The 18,360-nt window shown below is 39.2% G+C and overlaps 2 protein-coding genes across 7 annotated transcripts in view; one reads left to right on the forward strand and one right to left on the reverse strand.

Moving 5' to 3' along the window:
* Positions 1-15,407, forward strand: part of FAM13C (family with sequence similarity 13 member C) — a 54,262-nt gene extending 38,855 nt beyond the window's left edge. For 4 of the 5 annotated variants that reach the window (XM_061449119.1, XM_061449151.1, XM_061449140.1 and 1 more), the window contains 5 exons: positions 1,202-1,413; positions 10,863-10,958; positions 12,111-12,310; positions 13,896-13,997; positions 14,805-15,407. In XM_061449119.1, coding sequence (XP_061305103.1) covers positions 1,202-1,413; positions 10,863-10,958; positions 12,111-12,310; positions 13,896-13,997; positions 14,805-14,928 — 734 coding nt within the window. In that variant the 3' untranslated portion in view covers positions 14,929-15,407. The remainder of the gene's footprint in view (positions 1-1,201; positions 1,414-10,862; positions 10,959-12,110; positions 12,311-13,895; positions 13,998-14,804) is intronic. The other variant, XM_061449161.1, reaches the window with a different exon arrangement.
* Positions 15,408-16,588: 1,181 nt separating this feature from the next.
* Positions 16,589-18,360, reverse strand: part of PHYHIPL (phytanoyl-CoA 2-hydroxylase interacting protein like) — a 58,831-nt gene continuing 57,059 nt past the window's right edge. For both annotated transcript variants that reach the window (XM_061449211.1, XM_061449202.1), the window contains exon 5: positions 16,589-17,841. In XM_061449211.1, coding sequence (XP_061305195.1) covers positions 17,307-17,841 — 535 coding nt within the window. In that variant the 3' untranslated portion in view covers positions 16,589-17,306. The remainder of the gene's footprint in view (positions 17,842-18,360) is intronic.

The following is an 18,360-nucleotide window of genomic DNA, read 5'->3' on the forward strand; positions in this document are numbered from 1 at the left end:
CTCAAGTGCTTGTAGGTCATTCAAGTCTGTAAGGCTTTGTCCATCCTTCTTAGCTCTCTGAGTTTATTGTTTTCCCCTACAAACCTGACCTGTATCCTCAGACTGTCACAGCTGAAAAAAAAATTTCTGTCTCTGTGCAGATTTCAATTAATCAAACATATTTGGAGCCATCAGTCTCCTGCCTTGCACACTGTCCCTCTCCAGCCAGTCATACGACTGATAGGTACAAAGCCTGAGTTTGTGTGCGCTAATTCCAGCCTTAAGTCAATTTCCCTGTTGCTCTGTGCAGGTCTCTAGAGCTCCATGGTCTTTGGCTTGGTATCAGGCTAGTATATGTACACCTTTACTGCATCCAGGCAGGTTGCTGACTGGGAAGCTAGGCCAAGCTGTAACCTCTACGTCTTCTGCTTGGTTGCTCAGGTACTCTTCTGCCAAGGGAAGTCATTGAAACAGTGTCTGGTTCTCCATGTAAGGACCAGCTCAGCAGCCTGGCTGGGATAGCAATGCAGCCTCTGAAAGGGAGCGTTATGGTTTGAATTGCCCTAGAGAAGAGCTGGACTGGTTATGCAGACCTGGAGTACATGGCTTCAGAAGCCTGGCAGCTGGCATGGAGGGCTCTGTGACACAGTTTGGGCTCCCCAGCCATGCTCAGGTGAGGGCTTTCACTCTCCTCACTTGCACAGCAGCACAGGAGAGCAGGCAAGCACAGCTGGAGTGAGAGCATGGCAGGTGCCTGCGGAAATGCTACCTCTTGTCCAGGAAGGTGTCCAGGAAGGACTGCATCCTTAGACAACAATCCCCACAGCATGCATGGACATGTTTTTACTCATCCAGAAATCAAATCAATTGAGAGTGCATGGGTTTGGTGAGAGGAAGAGGGGGAGAGAGAGCTCTGCTTCCACATCCCCTCTTCTTCCCCCTCAAACCTCCCACAAATATTCTCAAGGGCTGTTTGTCTTTTTAAGCCCCTTTCCTAATCTCACTCCCACAGAAAGTCTGCATTGATTCTCCTACCCAGGCCCACTTTTTAACCCTGTGTCTCCTCAGTCCTCACCTTTTATGTCAAAGATGGACTGCGAGGGAAAAGAAAAATACATAATTGTGTGCAAGAAATAGGATTTTTTTTTTTCTTGTAGTATTGGAAGAAACTTCTTTGCAAATATTTCTAATCAATTTACTTACCAAGTAATTTTCCTTTCAGAGCTGAAACTAAGAATGTCAGAAGAGCAAAACTGTACCTCTAGAGCACCCCAAAGAAATGATCATAGTGAAAGCACTGGGACCTCTAAAGAGGCTGGGACACAGGAAGCCACAAGCATGGAACCAGGTCCCTCAGTAGAAGAAACCATGGACAGTGTATTGAGAAGATTAAAGGAGAAAAGACAGCACTTCAATCTTCCTGAGACTATTAAGGTATTTAAGAAGTTATGGCTGTTTCTTTCAGAGCATTATCATCTGAGGCAGATATTATTTAGCGTGTAGCTGTCTCAGGGTATGCTGGTGCATGTGCATCCTATGACTTCTGGCACTGCAGTGCATTTTCTCTCAAGATGGGAACTCTAGTGCAGTTTTCTGAAGTCTACTTTTCTGTCAAGAGTTGCACAGAAAAAGAGGTGCAAAAGGGGTTTTCATATAGTGCTAAATGCTTTTTGCTCAGAGATGCATGTATAAAGCTGTTTGCCAGGCACTGCTGAAACTTACCTACTTGAGGTTGTGTGTGCAGTTAAGTGTGTATTCCAGTGTATTGAAGGTAACATCAGCAAAAGCATTCCAGTCCACAGAAACTGTGTGAGTAAAAACATTCCTGAAGTTCCCCTCTCACCTGAGAAATGCTGAAAGCCTCTCTCCTGTCAATAGATAGCACTGCACTAGGATCATGTGGATAACACAACCATCCAGACTGCTTTGCCCTTCTGATCTGATACTGCTTCTGCTCTTCCACGTTCTCAATTATTGCTCTAAATGTAGGAGCAATATTCCATGAAACATGCTTGCTTGGGTGGCAATTTATTTTTGTTTTGAAATTAGTACATATTGAAAATCCTGCTGTACCTTCACACCCCTGGCATGTTATAGATTCTGCCAAAAGCTGTTCTGCAAGACATACTGCTCATAAGAATGCTACTTTTTTGGCTATTTTTGCTGTCAAATGATGCTGCTATTACTGATGATATACAGCTGAGCAAGGCAATGAATTGATCCTGGGTGGATTTCAGTAGCAAAAAATACCCAGCAGATAAGTCTTTGTTTTGTTAGTTTGGTTGCTTGGTTGGTTTGGTTTGTTTTCTTCTATTGTTTGTTCTTAAACAGCCAGTTACTATATAAAACTGTGTATAATGATATGTGCTTCTGAGGATCTTGAGCTCTGCATACATGACTGATTTTTTAATAATTTCTTTTTATAAACTACTGATTTTGAAAACCTGAGATGGAAAAAGTGTTTCATAACCAGAACTCCTTTGTAAGAAAATGAAGGATGACAACAAACCCAAGCTGTTCTGTACGTAGTCCGAAAATCCCAACAGTGCAGACTGTACTATCCTATTTTCATTTTTTATTTTAATTATGCAAGGAGTGAGGTGAGATGACAGCAAAACAGATGCCATGAGGAAATCCTGGCCAGGAAAAATCTCTTATAAGTTGGGTGTGCGTCTCTGTCCCACTCATTTTTTTGGTTAATTACACTTCTGATTTTCTAAAAGAGGACCTCCTAAATCTGTGCAGTGGCAGTGCTGGCTTGAAATATTCACAGAGAATTCTGTAAATGCAAATTAAATGTTTGCACAGTTAATATTTTCAAATATTTTTTAAGATCCTATTTATTTTCTTCTTGTATTCTTGTGGAAAGAACTTGCTTTGAGAGAGCTACCTGTTAGCAGAGGCATTTGGTAATAGTTCTAGGTAACTGTTATGGAATAGAGGCTTGAAAATGAATAATATGAAGTCAAAAATATCTATTTCACAATTATATATTTTAGTCGGTCTTTAACTATAACATTAAAAAAGATTGGCTTTTAGTTATGAATTGGAGGAGAATGAAGTTTGTAGCACTAAGGAGGTGAAACGAATCAAGGATATCTGCAGGTTACAGCAGATCAAAGTCTTCATTTCAGCTATAGGCAACTTTAGTGCTGCTGTAGATACTTTTTATGTGCAACATTTTATTTTGTATATAGCATTTAGATGCTGTACCAGAATCTGAGTTAGATTAATAATAAACTAGTAGGAGTTACATGTTTCTTCTTTCAAGGTTTAAGATTTAGTTATTTTGGTCAAGGATAGTGTTTCCATAAAAGCCTGCCAAGTTCTTCCCCAGAGTTCAGCTGTAGAAAACCTCTAAGGCCCTGCTGAAACAAAAATGAGAGAATGTGTGTCCTTGAGAGAGGCACAGAGTAAAACCCTGAACCAGCCAGTATGTTTAAAAAGGACAAACCACAAGATCTGAATATGAAATAGCAAAATGTGGTTTTAAGGACAAAACACCCCTCTCACAAAAAAGCCTGTGAGTAAATTTATTGAATGAGAAGATGTAGAGAAAATTGGGGTTAACCTGTGAGTGATTCAGTAACCCAAAAAGGGATAGGCACCTGTTGCTGTTTGTGTCACTAGCTCCTTGTGCTGGGAGCTGGCAATTTATCTTAACAGTTCACCGCATTTTTAGGTACAAGACTTCAGGAAAGAGAAAATAAATTAAGATCATGGACGTAGGATCCTGTTCAGGAGCCAAAAGGCAAATTGACGTAATTTGAATTATACTGCTAAAAAGACCCCACCAAATCCCCAGACTCCAAATTCAAAGCCCACCTCCTGATTTTTAAGCCAATCTGAATGTTTAATGGCCGGCGATGTAATTGGTGCCTCAGTCACACCAAGGAGGGGCAGCAGCCCTGCGGTGCTCCACTGTGGTTCACCAGCAAACATGGCCTTTCACAGTGGGGCTGCAGTCAGACTTGGCTTGATCTTCAGCTGAAGGAAAGGGGCATTGTTCTGTGGATGTATCATGTCACTTGCCTTCCTTAAAATTTTTCTTACTGCTTTTGGGTTAGAAGCTGCTACCACACAACCATGTGTCAGACATAGCAGGCCTTGGGAACCCAGACTTTGTGCCTGCATGGAAACCAAATGCTGCCTCTGAGAGCGAAAGGCCTCACCCAGGACCAGTCCCCACTATCATACTGCCTGTCCCCAGAGTTTGTATTTTCTGCCTGGGAAAATAGCAGTGAGTTTAAAAGGCATAATCATTCAGGGAACTATCTAGTGAGGAAGACAACTTCAAACAATATTTTGTATGCCCTTGTCCTGAGTTTTGAAAACCAAACTACAACCTGAACTTTATTTGCATGTGTCTGTACCTTTTTTCTTTATATGCAGCAAATAACTTCTGCCGTATGTTTAGTTTGAGCATTTGCAGTCTGTCCCCCAAGGCTTTTCTCAGTCTGGCTGCCTTTATGTATCTGTCCTCTCATTATTGATCTGCTTCAGTTCATCTTCTCCTTGGCTATGAAGCAGTGTTTTTATTTAATTAGCATTGAAGTTTGTGCTGTTGTATGCAGCCTACAGTCCTAAGATGTCTCAGATAATTCCGTAGTTTGAGATTCTGCCTGCCTTCTCTGATTTTGAAATTATTATCCCTTTCAAACTTAGCTGAATATAAACTGTCTTGAGATGGCTAATAAAATGAGCTAATGAAATAGGCCCAAATGTTAAACCCTCTTGAGATTGTTTCTCATGTGTAAAATCAATACTAATGATCATCCCATTTCCTCCTAACCATGCAGCTGCTCCAGGCTTAATAGGTTTTGAAAGAATTAACCTTGTATTAATTATAAATAAACAAATTAGCCACTTTATAATACTCTTGCATTCTAGTTGCATTCACGTGAATGACAGAGTTTTGGAGTGATTAACTCATACAGACCTTCAAGGCAAAATGTGATTAGTGGTTCTGCACTGGTTTTGCATTTTGGCAACAAGCAAAAAAGGTTTTGCTCCTGCTGAAGTTAATAGCAAGGCACTCCTTTGACATCAGAAAAGCATTCCTCCTTCTGCACTTGATCTGTTTTTAAAAAGTAGAGGCTAATTATTAAAAACGCTTCTGCAAGTTGTCAATACAATGACCTAGTCATCAGGCCATGACTTCAGAAAGGCACTGTGTTCTCCCCCAGCCCCCAGTGCCACTTTTCTTCACATTACTTCATTGCGGTGGATGAGCGCTCCTCCAAACCTCCAAACACTTGGCCCTCATTTATACAGATCTGTCATGCCTGGCAGAGACTGTGGAAAAGGACATTAGCTTCACGTGCTTCTTGCTGTTCCAACCCAGATGAAAACATGCAAGTGCTAGGAGCAGATCTTTTGGGGAATAAGGGGAAAGGAGAGAGGAGAGAAATACCAGTTAAATTGTGTGCTCCCGGCACATACACTAATATGGTCATCTGTATATATACTAATAAATCACCAACTGACAAACTGCACTGATGAAAAACAAACATTCTTTTTTTCTGGTAGCAGTGTATCATATTGTTACTTTTGAACAGAAACCAACAGGAACCAACTGCAGTGTTAGGTCAACAGCAGAGCAAAAACTGTGAGGCAACAGAAAGAAAGCCTGCCCTCATTCCCAATATTATTAAAGGGCTGCACTTTCTGCAGCTTCCCCGTAGCAGTTCTTCAGATGTGTATGTACACTTCAGCTTCAATTTCCTGCTGGCTGATCAGATTATTCTTCCATTTCATTTTAGAGATAGCACCTTTTTCTAGTAGGCTCAGCATTTATGGGTTATTCACGTAGTATATCACGATGGTTGGATATTTACAGATTTCATTGTGAATCTGTCATTCCACTCTGTAAATGTTATGTGTTTGCATAGCTGAAACTTTCTGTTCTTAATCCCCTACAAGCCAAGGCAAATCTCAATCTTTCTCAATGAAAAATTAAAAAGTTGAATTATGTCCTCTCTGTTTTTGCAAGTTTCTATGATTTTGTCTAGAATGGTGGTTGTTCTCATTTATTACAACTAAATCATATTTAATATATAACAGGGAATGATATCTATGATTTGTGAACTGACTTGGCAAGTAGAAGTTACCAACATACAGATCTCATTAATTAATTTCTCCCTAGGATGGATGAGAAAATATTTCTTTAGTTTTCTGTTACAGTGATTACTCATAAATGTTACCTAAACTTTGGAAAATGTTCTGGGAAAGTACTGCACTTAAATCTATGCAACCTTCTGCTCACGTGCTGCAGTGGTCTTTTGTGAGCCAGCCTTTCCAAAATGCAATCGATGAGATATACCTCATGTGCATGCAATTTGGCTACAATATTGAAGCAAAAACCTCTGCTTGTTCAGACTTTCTGTCAACCAGTATTCCCAGAAACAGTTTTCAGATGCACGCTCTGATTGAGTGACACACAAAGCTTCTTGCCTTATTGACTGAGACCATAGTTTGTACCTTTGGAAACTTTCCATCTCAGGATGAAGTGTTCTATCAATAGCCTAATACCGCTTCCTGACTTTCAGCTTGTTAAATTGCTTTCATAGAAAAGTGACTTTGAAAGAAATCAAGGCAATCAAGTACTACATCTTTGTATAATGACAGTTAAGAAAAGTAAGGTTCCAGCCTTTCAGTAGATTTTTATTCATGCCTCTTTCTTCAGAAGAAAGAGCACAAGTTCAGACCTCAAGGAGTCCACTTTGGCCGGGCAAAGTAAATACAGTGTGTTTTCTGCTGGGAAAGGCCTAACCTAAAGCCTACTTTAATCAGTAAAGTATCTCCACAGCTCTCATCAGCTTTGCATTAGGCTTTCAGGGGGTAACATATACTTTGATTAACTTGAAACTTCAGTCATGTAAATTTGGACTCTGCTCTTGCTAAGTCAATGCCAAGTCCCTATGACCTCAGTGCAGACAGAAGCAAAATTCATTATTAATGTTTATCTGGGGAGAAAAGATTATTGAGCAGATACGTACCTGTAACCTTGTCATGAAATCCTGACTCATAATCTTATAAATAACTTTTTTAAATAGGATATGACAAAAAAAACAAATGGCTTTGGAAAAAATCAGTCTTCAGAAATGTCTACTATATTTTGAGACTATTCATGGACAATCTGTAAGTATACCATGGAAAGATTGGTAAATTAAAAATTATCTAACTTCTCTAACAAATTTTTTTGACTCATATATTAAATATATTTAATGAATTTTACACAATTAACATAATTTTAATTATTTCAAACTAATCTTCAGATATAAATGTTATTGCTGGATACTGATGAATTTGGTTTTTATTTAAAAAAAATAAATTAAAAAGGCAAGTTCCTAGTGACCCTGTATCTCTCTTCATGATTGGAAGTTGCAGGTTTTTGTGATAAACGTGGATGAGTCTATATCCACAACAGACTTTGCTCATGCATACGGTAACTCTGCTTGGCATATGAAAGGTTAGAATGCATAGCAGTGGTGAAAGGCTTATAGGGCATCTGCTGAGACATGAATGACAGGACCTGTCATCTGTGTTTTCCTTTATTTCACAGCAGCACTTATAACTATTAATTAAAATCCTTTCAAGAGACTTCATTGCTGAATGCAGGTACAAAACAAAGAATTGCCACCATTGGTGAGATGATGAGTTGAAAATTGGTCTACACACAACTGAGGAACTCCTGTTTGATGTCTACATTCTTATGACTGTCTCTGTTTTTGACCTGTAATTGTTGCAGTAGAGGAAAAGAGAAACGGCACCAGCAAGTGTCCAAAAATATGCCAGCTGTTAATATTATTGTGATCTGTGTCTGATCTCTCTGCATCCTGGATAAAATAATTTTTGTCCATCTTCTTTGGGCTTGGAAAGAGAGCTGAGGGAGAGAGAGAATACCTAGGAAGTGTATGAAGAAATTGTATTTCCTATGAAGAAGAACAAAAAAGAAATTGAGTTATTAGTGCCATATAGAGGTAAAAGAGATTTGAAGATGCAAAGAAAATAATAGGACGGACTTTGCAGCATGGGGTTCAGAGAGTCTGTTTCTTCTCAAGGTTTAAGGAGGTGAATAACCAGCTAAGCAGGAGGATGCTAACTGCATAAGGAAAGAGGTGATCAGTGATACTAAGCTGTCATGAGGGAGCCTTAGGTCTGCCGAACAGCTCTGACTTGAGGTCACACAAAGATCAGGGACACGAAAGAATTTTAAGCAAGGAAACTGAAGTTAGGCAACATTTTTACATCTCTTTTTTTGTTGTTGAAAATGACCAAGCTATATGGAGATGTTCCACACAAGGTTGCACGCTTAAATAATCATGTGTCTTAGAGAAGCAAATTTTAACCTTTGTATCTATATGATTGTATTTTCCCGAGGGAAGGAGTCTGCATGCATCCTGGGCACCAAGCACAGCTGGAGAGTGAGGCCAGCGAGGCCTGCACTCAGTGGCCAGCGCAGGCCTTGTACACAGTTCAGAGCTGGAGGGGCCCAAGAGGTACCTCCTAGAGAAACCTGCACAGGTTGTAAAAGCCAGGGGGTGATGACTTGGAGAGGGCAAATTGATGAGTGCACAGGTAGCAGAACTCCAGTGACATTAGCTCACAAACCAGATGCCTCTCTACTACCAAAGAGGTTTGCCAGTGCAGAAAATGGATTTTCACAATACTGTACAGCTATTTCTCTCCTTAGTAGCTGGTGCAGTGCTGTGTTTTCAACTTTAGCCTGAGAACAACGTTGATAACAGACTGATGTTTTTAGTTGTTGCTAAGTAATGTTTAGTCTGACCAAAGACTTTTCAGTCTCATGCTCTTTGAGTGAGGAGGGCCATGGGTAGCCGGGAGGACACAGAGACAGGACACCTGACCCAGACTAGCCAAAGGGGTATTCCACACCATAGCACGTCATGCCCAGTATATAAACTGGGGGCAGTTACCTGGAAGGGTTACATCGCTGCTTGGGTCAGGCTGGGTATTGGTCAGCAGGTGATGAGCGGTTGTGTTCTCTCCCCTTGTTATTTCCCTTATCATAATTATTATTGGTGGTAGCAGCAGTGATTTGTGTTATACCTTAGTTACTGGACTGCTCTTATCTCAACCCGTGAGAGTTATACTCTTTCGATTCTCCTCCCCATCTCTCTGGGAGCAGGGGCGGGAAGGTGGGGAGTAAGCGAGAGGCTGCGTGATTCTGAGTTACCAGCTAGGCTTAAACCATGACAACTCAACATTCCCTACTTAAGATGTTTGACCTAGGAACCCATGACATGCCTTGTCATTTAACAAATATCACACCATGGCATTATCAAAAAGTTAATTTGAATGGAGTGTACTGGATTTCCATGACAATTATCAAAAATTTAGCCAATTATGCAAAAACATTGGTGGTTTGCTGCAGTTTTTGTTTTGGTTTGGTTTTGCTGTTTGTTTTTTTTTTTCTGCAAACAAAAAGCAAAATTCCTAGACAATGTCACAGTTATTGTAGAAACTTTCTTTGGGAGTACAAAAAGAGAACCCACCAGAAAAAAATATCAAGTTACTGCATGTTCTGAGTATTCTGGCTACAGCAGCCTGGAAACAGTGGAGAGTACTGGTGATGATGTTTGTCCTCTTGATGTGTAGCGTGGGTGAACACCATCTTTATCCAGACTTATCTAAGCAAAGTCAGATGGAGAGGGCACTCATAAGGTTTTAAACAAAGAATTATCTGTTCTGGCTTGTTTGGCATTTCCCGGTGCTCTTGTGTGTTGCAATCAAATGGAACATGAAGACTGGGGAAAAGAGGTGGACTTGGCTGCCTAAGCAAGCCCTGACATTCCCTGGTGAAACATGGCTCTAGGAATAGTTCCTAACTATTCACTCAGCCAGAAATATGCAGTGTCACCAACCTGCATTTGTCTGCTGTCACCCTTGCTCCTGCTGATCAGATATTTGTTTTTGCACAGCTCTGAACTATTGTTCATACTGTCAGCCAGTCTGTCTCTTCAGACCTGCTGTTTGTTCACTCATCTGAGCATGTGTAGCTGGGCTTCAATGCAGCACTGCAGTGTCAAAAGACAGTGAAATTGTACTATGTGTGCTGACAGGCATGTGAGTTGAGGAACAGGGGCTGATAGCGGACTAGTTTGCAAATGATTGTTTTGGCATTTACTCACTGGAGAACATGTTGGTTTTCTGTTTGTTTCTTCCTGTGGGATTTGCTCTTTTTTTTCCTAAACACAGTAACTTGGTCTACTGCACAGATAGTTTCCATAAGGTTTTTTTTATACTTACAAACATTTGTGGCTAGATAAGTCTCTTAATACCTGCTCTAAAATACTATTCTCCTCCAAATCCATGCTCCTAGTGCTCATAAGAGCCCAAACAAAATGAATAGACAGTTAATCCCTATTGTGGAAGGCAGTTCCAGCAAGGGATGCACACAGCAATTCTGCATGGAGCCAGCTCACTCGCTGAGGCTGTAAAGCTGCACTGGCAGCTGTCCCCCTGGGCTCCTGAGTATATTGTCCCAGGTAGACTGTCACATTGCTGTAGCTAGCCTGCTGCCATTATTAGAGTTAATTGAGATACCAGTGGCACAGTAGAAGCATATCTTAACCTTTATGACTCTCTTAGCATCTTCAGAAAGAGACAGAGAATAGTTTACCCTCTGCCTAGGCCATGTGGCTCAAGGAAGTGAGGAAACCACATTGGGTATTTCCATTGCAAAACAGATTGTCATTTTCCTTTTTAGAAATTTTATGGATTAAATTACAGTTCCCATGAAGTATCTGCAAAATACACATCAGGTCATATTCTTCTAACATCTTTCTTAGCTTTACAGGAGCAAAATTTCTGTATTTTTTTATTTTGGAGGAGTATATTTTGTTATGATTTCTCTTTAGGTAACTAAGCAAGAAAAGAATCTCATGAAACCTCTTTATGACAGATACAGAATTATCAAGAAACTTCTTGTCACTCCATCTTTGATCACAACAATTGTAAGTTGGAAAGAATTTATATCCATTGTCAATAAAACATGCTAAAAGCTGTGTTTGGTTTGTACCTGCATGGGAGTTTGGCAGCAATAGATCTACTGATATGTGAAGACTCTGCTCATTGGTTAAAGCAGGGTGCTTCACACAGAGCAAGTGCTCCGCAAAATTCAACGTCTAAGCATGCCAGAGGTTGCAATGTGTGGCAGTGGCTTCTGAGGCAATCACTTCAAGTGACTGGGTAAGAGGTCAAAGGCTGGTGTTAGTTTTCCATTAAGGCTAACACATGCAACACAGAAAGAAACTTACCTGTGTCCATGAAGAACTATGGAGTCACTCTATGTTCTATATTTTGTTTTTATCAATCATGTAGCACATGAATATAATTTGTAGTACTTTAATATCAATGTAATGTAACGGTGCTGGTCTTACTTTGCGTAGAGGTAATGGAATCTGGCTGGTTGGAAGTTAATTAGCATGCCTACCAAAAATACTAATCTAATAGTAACTGGGGAGGGGTTGATTTTAAAAATTATGAACTATAGATGACAGTGGAGCTTTAGATTTATTTGAAAAATCCCAGTGTAGACCTGTGTACACATGGACATTTTATTTAAAAATTTAACTGAAGTTCCCTTGTGTTACTTTTTAGGAGCCTTGCTCCATGGAGTTTTTATGTTTAAGCTTTAGTTTCAAAAGCTCAAATTTTCTTCTGAGGATGAGGGAACATGAAGAAGGCAGTGAACATCACTCTATTTTGCTACTTAACGTTTGTAGCTATGAAACTGGAATCTCTACCTCCAACTCTTGTTACAGGCAGAATTTCTGGGCATAATACAGTCAGTGGATGGTATATAAGAGGACTACAAGTTCCAGCAGGCTTTTGAGTAAACAGAAATAAATTGCTGTCTGGAGATAGTCAGAAGCAGGGCAAACTTCTGTGGTTTTTAGCCTCAGTGGACAATACACAGTAACTCAGGGGGCCCTGGGAGAGCTCTTATGAACAATCTTGGGCAGACCAGGGTGAAGCTTTCAATATGTGTAATCTATTTCAATGAATACATCCAGGAAGTTAGATCCTAATTCTTTACATTGTCATCCTATTCATTGTTAGTATTGTAATGTAAACCCATTTAATAATGCTTTACATCTTACAAGCAGGAGGAGGAAGACTCAGATGAAGACCATTCTCAAAGCAGCCATGAGTTGTCATTTGGTCCAATATCTTGCCTTCCTGTTGACGAGCACCTGTGTTACTCTCAGGAGGAAAGTGAGCCTGCATATGTTTCACCTCTGGATGAAAAGAAGGTTTTCAGGCAAACAGCCTTGTCTATGTCCAATTTACATGAGGCAACAATGTAAGTTCTTTTTTTTTTTTCCCCCCAGATATTTTAAAATATTTCATGTAGACTTTGTAATTTAAACATGATCCATACTTATTGCATGGGAATACTCTATACCAAACAAGTGATTCAGTGTTTTCTTACTGGAGAAAAGAGGCAGAGGATATTTGTTATTTGGGCAGCTACCTATGGTTTGAGCAACTTATTCAAAGTTTTGTGCCAAGTCCATGAAGAGAAAGGTGGAGGAATGTAAGCAGGTAGGAGAAATAACTACATATACAGAGTGGTAGGTACAACACAATGACATAGTAAAGATATGTAGACCTATTATTCAGACCTGTTATTACCAGATAATTACTGCAAAATTTTTAGATACCTAGTTACTTATGTTCTTACAAAGCAGTCATAAAACAAATCACAGTTTGGCCAAGCAGGGTAGTCTGCTCTCACGTGCTGGGACTGACAGTGTGAGTGATGCAAAAAGGCCAGAGACATGAGGCATACAAACAGCCACAGGTGAACTGAATGAGGGATCAGTCATGTGGGGGGCCACTGAATGTGTGTAAAATCAATTTCTTCCTTGCATAAGAATAGTTTAGTGTCTGGATGCCCAGAACACTTAGCACCACCCTCCTACCTTCCATTATAAAACTCAAAACCTTCTGATTTGTAGTTAAGATTTTCTGGTTGCATGACACAACAAATCTCAAGATGCACATGGGCTTTTATCACTCAGCCCTGCAACTTGCTGGGGAATATGCCTTCCAGAAACAGATGCTCTTATGACAGAACTGTCATGTTGCTGTAGCTTATGATAGAACAGAAAGTTTATGGATACTATCTTTTTCTTGTTTTGTTTTTTTTTTGTTTTTTTTTGTTTTATTGGGAGCTCTTAGGTGCTTAAATGAAGTTGACTGGGCTCTACCAAAATTGAGTAAATAAAAATACCTTGATTTTCTAAGTAACTCAACTATGTATGTAACAGTTTGGTTGCAAATGCTGTGGAGATATTTCTGTGATGTTTGTTATTATGGAAAAAAAATACCAGCTGCATATATCATGACAGAATTTTTTCTCTGCTTAACTTAATCTACAAACACCAGCTGACATGGCCTCCAAAAATGTTGATTCTTGATACCACTAGCATTTCCACTGCATCACAGTAATGTCTAGTAACAGCTGTTTTCAGGAGTAGGGCTTGGATGTTGACTTTATTAAATCAGTTACAGAGATGCACATTTCCTGTGAGATGCCGAGCCCTGTAAACTCCATTAATTCCACACAGAATCAAGACCACAAGCAAGACTCAATCCTCAGTCCTGAAAACTTTTCCTCCTATGCTGTCCACAAAGGCTCTGTCTTCACTTTACTGGAAGGGTGGGAATGGTAGTGTAAGGGAAGGTGCACAGCACAACTGTTTATCACATGTGATGGTACAGCTAGTTATATCTGTAGTTGGGAGGGATGTGGTGGAATGCCTAGGGGCACTGAGAGCAGCACCTGCTGTGGCCCATAGCAGCAGGCTGCTTATTACCCAAAGTTGCAGTGTTTACAATACTTCCAAACACAAGGGTTCCATGTTCTTGTCTCCGTTTTACAGGCCCGTCCTGCTTGAACATCTCAGAGAAACAAGAGCAGATAAGAAAAGGCTTCGTAAAGCTCTGAGAGAGTTTGAGGAACAATTCTATAAACAGACAGGAAGGTAAATAACCAGCTCAACAAAAACCCTCTCCTTCTCACTGAGCTCCTATGCAGGTGTGTTGGGTTCTGCTAGGGTAGCTACTCTTAGGTGAGCAGGACAAGAAAGCTGCAGCTAGAGACTTGAAGATACCATGGAGGTGTTTGGTCTCTGTGGAGATGTCCATTTCTGTGCTTAGTTCCTCTGGGATGTGGGCATCCCTGAGGAGGGTCTATACCTGAGGATGTTCCAGGACATGTCTGCAGTGGGTATAAATCCTACCTCAGCACAGGATCTTTCCTGGGCTGAAGGGAGGCTCCTAAAGACTCTTTCTGAGGATGTCAATCTGCAGAGATTACACTTGGCAGTTGGGTCATTTCTAAAAGGCCAGTTTTCAAACCAGAAGCCACTGTTTCTTTCACCCAAAGCGAAATATTGGTTACATTTCACTCTTTGCTTATCCTCCTCCTCCTTTCATTTAGCAAACTTGTTTGGTGAAAATGGAAGATATGGGCATGTAGTATCCTGGTAACAGTTTTCAAAGCACTATGTGGTGTCTTCTCTGCATATTTCAAAATGAAGTAGTTAAGCTTGCATAGCTGACAAGAAAGAAAACTACTTGGTATATGAAAAGTCAATATTTTAAATACTCTTATTTCATTTCTGCCCATTAGAGCTTTTTGGCCCTGTCAAATTATCTTTAGAGACCCACAGTAAAGGGAGAAAAAACAAACCCCAACCCAATCCTCACTAGCTGTTGCTGAATTAATTTTAAAGACTGTTTCTCCTCATACTCGTAAAAGTGATGGCACTTTCATTTATTTTTCCTAGAAGTCCTCAAAAAGAAGATCGGGCACCAATGGCTGAGGAATACACTGAGTACAAGCACACAAAAGCCAAAATTAGGCTCTTGGAGGTTCTCATCAGTAAGCATGATATTTCCAAAACGATTTGAAGTGAATGTAATGCTGTGTATTGTCCTGTAGCAAAAAAGAAACAAAAAACCACAAGCAAACAAGTAATGAAAAAGAGGAAGCAATTTTACAGGTCTTGGTCCACTGCACAATTGTTTAACACTGAGATTTTCTCATGCACTTTACCAGTTATACTAGCTGGGATGAGGGAGGACAGCAATATGCAGGAATATTAAGCACAGGTGAGTGGACTATAGTATATATTTTTTTCCTTTTGAAAAAAGCCTTGAAATGCACTGTGAGAATGTTAGAAATTAAAAGTACACTGATGTAATGTAAACCCTCAGTTTGACCTGCTCTTAGTTTAAAAAGGTGCGAGGAAATACTCTGCAGGTTTTTAGTACATCTTTCTTAGTACACGGTAATGTACCACACATTTCTTACCAGAATTAACTTGCACCATAATTAACTATTAATGTTGCTTCTCAATGTGTAATTCACTAGATTAAAAGAAACAAGAGCATAAAACAAATGAAGGAAAAAATCATGACTATAATCTTTCGAGACAGAGGTGCCATTCAATTACAGTAGCTTCAAAGAAAGGTGCATTCAAAGAACCAGGATTTGGTCTAAAATTCTGGGAGTAAAATAAAGCGATGCTGCCTATGCAAATAAAATTTAAAAAAAAGGAAGAATGGATGGAATGTGACTGCCAAATAAAACTATTGTTTTTTCAGAAATAAGAGAAAGACTTTGACAAAAGAAAATAGATACAGTTTACTGGGAAGAGATAAAACAAATGTACTGGCTGCTGTCCTTTTCAATACAGTTCACACAACCTGGCTCACCATACTTAAAATTCAGTAAATAGATCAACTACATGCTAATTTTAATTTCTGTATTAAACTTTGCACTTTATTTTGCCTGATGCTATAACAAATATTTGCTTTTCTAAGTACCAAAGCTCGTTTAGATGCATGCACTTTGTAAAATGTCAAAGTATTTCTTGTGTTACAGATTGCTACGTATATATATATATGTATTAAAAAAGGCTAGATAATTGCATTATGCTATTTTGGATAGATGAAGTACATGGTATATAATTGTTACAGTTATCTGATGAGGAATGCTAGACTTCTTGTTTACTAAAAAATGAGATTATATAAGGTTATTTTTCCATTGGAATTATGTGTCTTTCTTAACTTTCAGAGCACCACACTTTCTAATATTAAGATTTTTTCACTATTTGTGATAGACCATTTGTGTGAAATGTGGACTATTAACAGAAGGATTATCAATGGCTTTTATACTAGAAATGAAAAGCAGGGATTCTAGGAAATAGCTACCCCAGACATAAAGGAAGGAAGTATTTCACAAAAAAAAAGGGACTTGAATAAGTTAAATCACATTTGGTATTTTGCTTTAACTGTCATTTTGTACTGCCCCTGTCATATAAGCAACCTCTTTTCTATCTTGTAAGAAGATTTTCATTTTATAAAGGCTATTATGTACCACTCATGTTTGTATTTACATTGTATGTAATGGCTTGGCATGATTTTGAAGACATACACATCTTGAAGTAGTTTGGAAGAAAAAGTATGAATACTAAAGAAGGATTTTTTTTTTTTATTTCTCAGAGGTTTGTTGTTTGTTTGAGTGGAGTGACTTAATTTATAACATTTATGAATCAGAAATGGTCTCCTTCATAAATCTGTTTTAATTAAAGTCATCTAGAGCAACAGGAACAGATACAGAGCTATTTGAAGTTTACAAACTACATCTTTGATAAGGGAAAATGATTTCACGACATATGTATACAATTGATATTAAAATGTAATCTATATATTCTATATGATTGTATAATATTTTATACAACAGTACAAATAAAATATTTTTCTATTATATTTATTATGTTGAGACACAGTTTCTGTTTTCAGTTAGCTAATATAAATAACATAAATAACACTGTCAAACGACACGTTGGAAGTGCTGACATTTCTAGGCTCCGAAATTCAAATCATGCTGCAATTACAACCTTTCATGCTGTTTGGAATTATCCCAGTATTTGTTCAGTAGTTAAAATGAATGCATATTTAAACACCATTTATAAGCCGTTATTTTTATTTTGCTAAAGCAGTTTATATAGGATTTTGTTACATTTGGCAAGAAACAGAAAACAATTTTTGCAGCATCTAGTTATAAATGGTTGCCAGAAAGAAATCCAGGACTTCTAATCATTTAAAGCATTAGGGAAACAGAAGGGAAAGCGGGAGAGAAGAAATACTAAAAACTCTATTGGAGATTCTGAAGACTCGTATTTGCTTTTGGTGACAGCGGCATGTGCATGCTTCCGACAGAAATGTCTGACTATGGAATTGGGCAACAGAGGTTTGAAGGCTCCTAAGTAACGAGGGAAGTTTTAACGTCCAACACTGATGTTGCAGGTTTTGCAGCTGGGATCTTTCTTTGCATTTGCAGTAGACAAGCTCATTAGTTGGTGACCGGTAATTTCTGCAACTGTGCCGAGGGAGAGATCCACAGGATCAGTGTAAATTACTTCCAAAATAACATCCTGGGCATGATGGTAAACCATAACACCGTCTTCTTCATCACAGGTTAGAAATTTATTATCTTTTATATTTAGTTGAGGAAGGCGCTGCTTACAGAATTCATCTCCTGGTGATCCAACAGGGGCGACAACGAGAATGACATAGTGGTAGGCTGTGTACATGCAGTAGAAGTCTCCAAAGTACAAGTTAGTGTTTGGGTTGAAGAGTTTTTCAGCTTCAATCTCAAACCTGTATCTTCCATAAGGTGAATCTTGTGGTGGCTTCCCAGTGTTAAACTCAGTGTTGCAGCTAAAGAAGATGCCTTCCAGCTTCCCACTGATCGGAGAGCCGTGGCTGCCACTGTTATCCTTAACAGAGGGCTGCATAGCATTCCCATGATGCTCTCTACAAATGAATGACTGGCATTGTTTATTTTGTAACACATGTTAAAGAAAAAGTGGAAAGTTCGGTCCTCATGCTCTTTGGTAATAGTACGGAAGGGACATAAAGCAAAACCCTTAAGCTGAGAAGTGTGGTTAGTGTCATGATTTCAGAAGCAAGGAAACCAAGTGATGCTAGACTCAGGAAGAGCTAGAAAAACTCCTGCTGAAGGGGAAAACCTGATTTTCCAGTCTGCTTCTCTGTCAGCTGTGAGCTGTGTGGGTGTTATGTGCAGGCAAAGAATAGCACAAACAAAAAAGCTCCCAAACCACCAATATCTTTAATTAGTCGATTTGTTCAGCCTTCCACTACAGTTCTAACAATAAACACATATTAATTTAATCACATGTTGAAAATTGCAAGTCAGTCTCAATATGCTGGACATACTGTATGTTACCATGTATATTTAGCATAGGCAGTATATATTTAACATAGAAAACTGCCGGCGAAAGTTGTTTCTAAATAATGCTTTTCAGAGAGCTT

Source organism: Pezoporus flaviventris, unplaced genomic scaffold (assembly GCF_033815535.1).
Source record: "Pezoporus flaviventris isolate CSIRO_AGI_PZ_B2104156 unplaced genomic scaffold, CSIRO_AGI_Pfla_v1 ptg000001l, whole genome shotgun sequence".
Classification (NCBI taxonomy): Eukaryota; Metazoa; Chordata; class Aves; order Psittaciformes; family Psittacidae; genus Pezoporus; species Pezoporus flaviventris.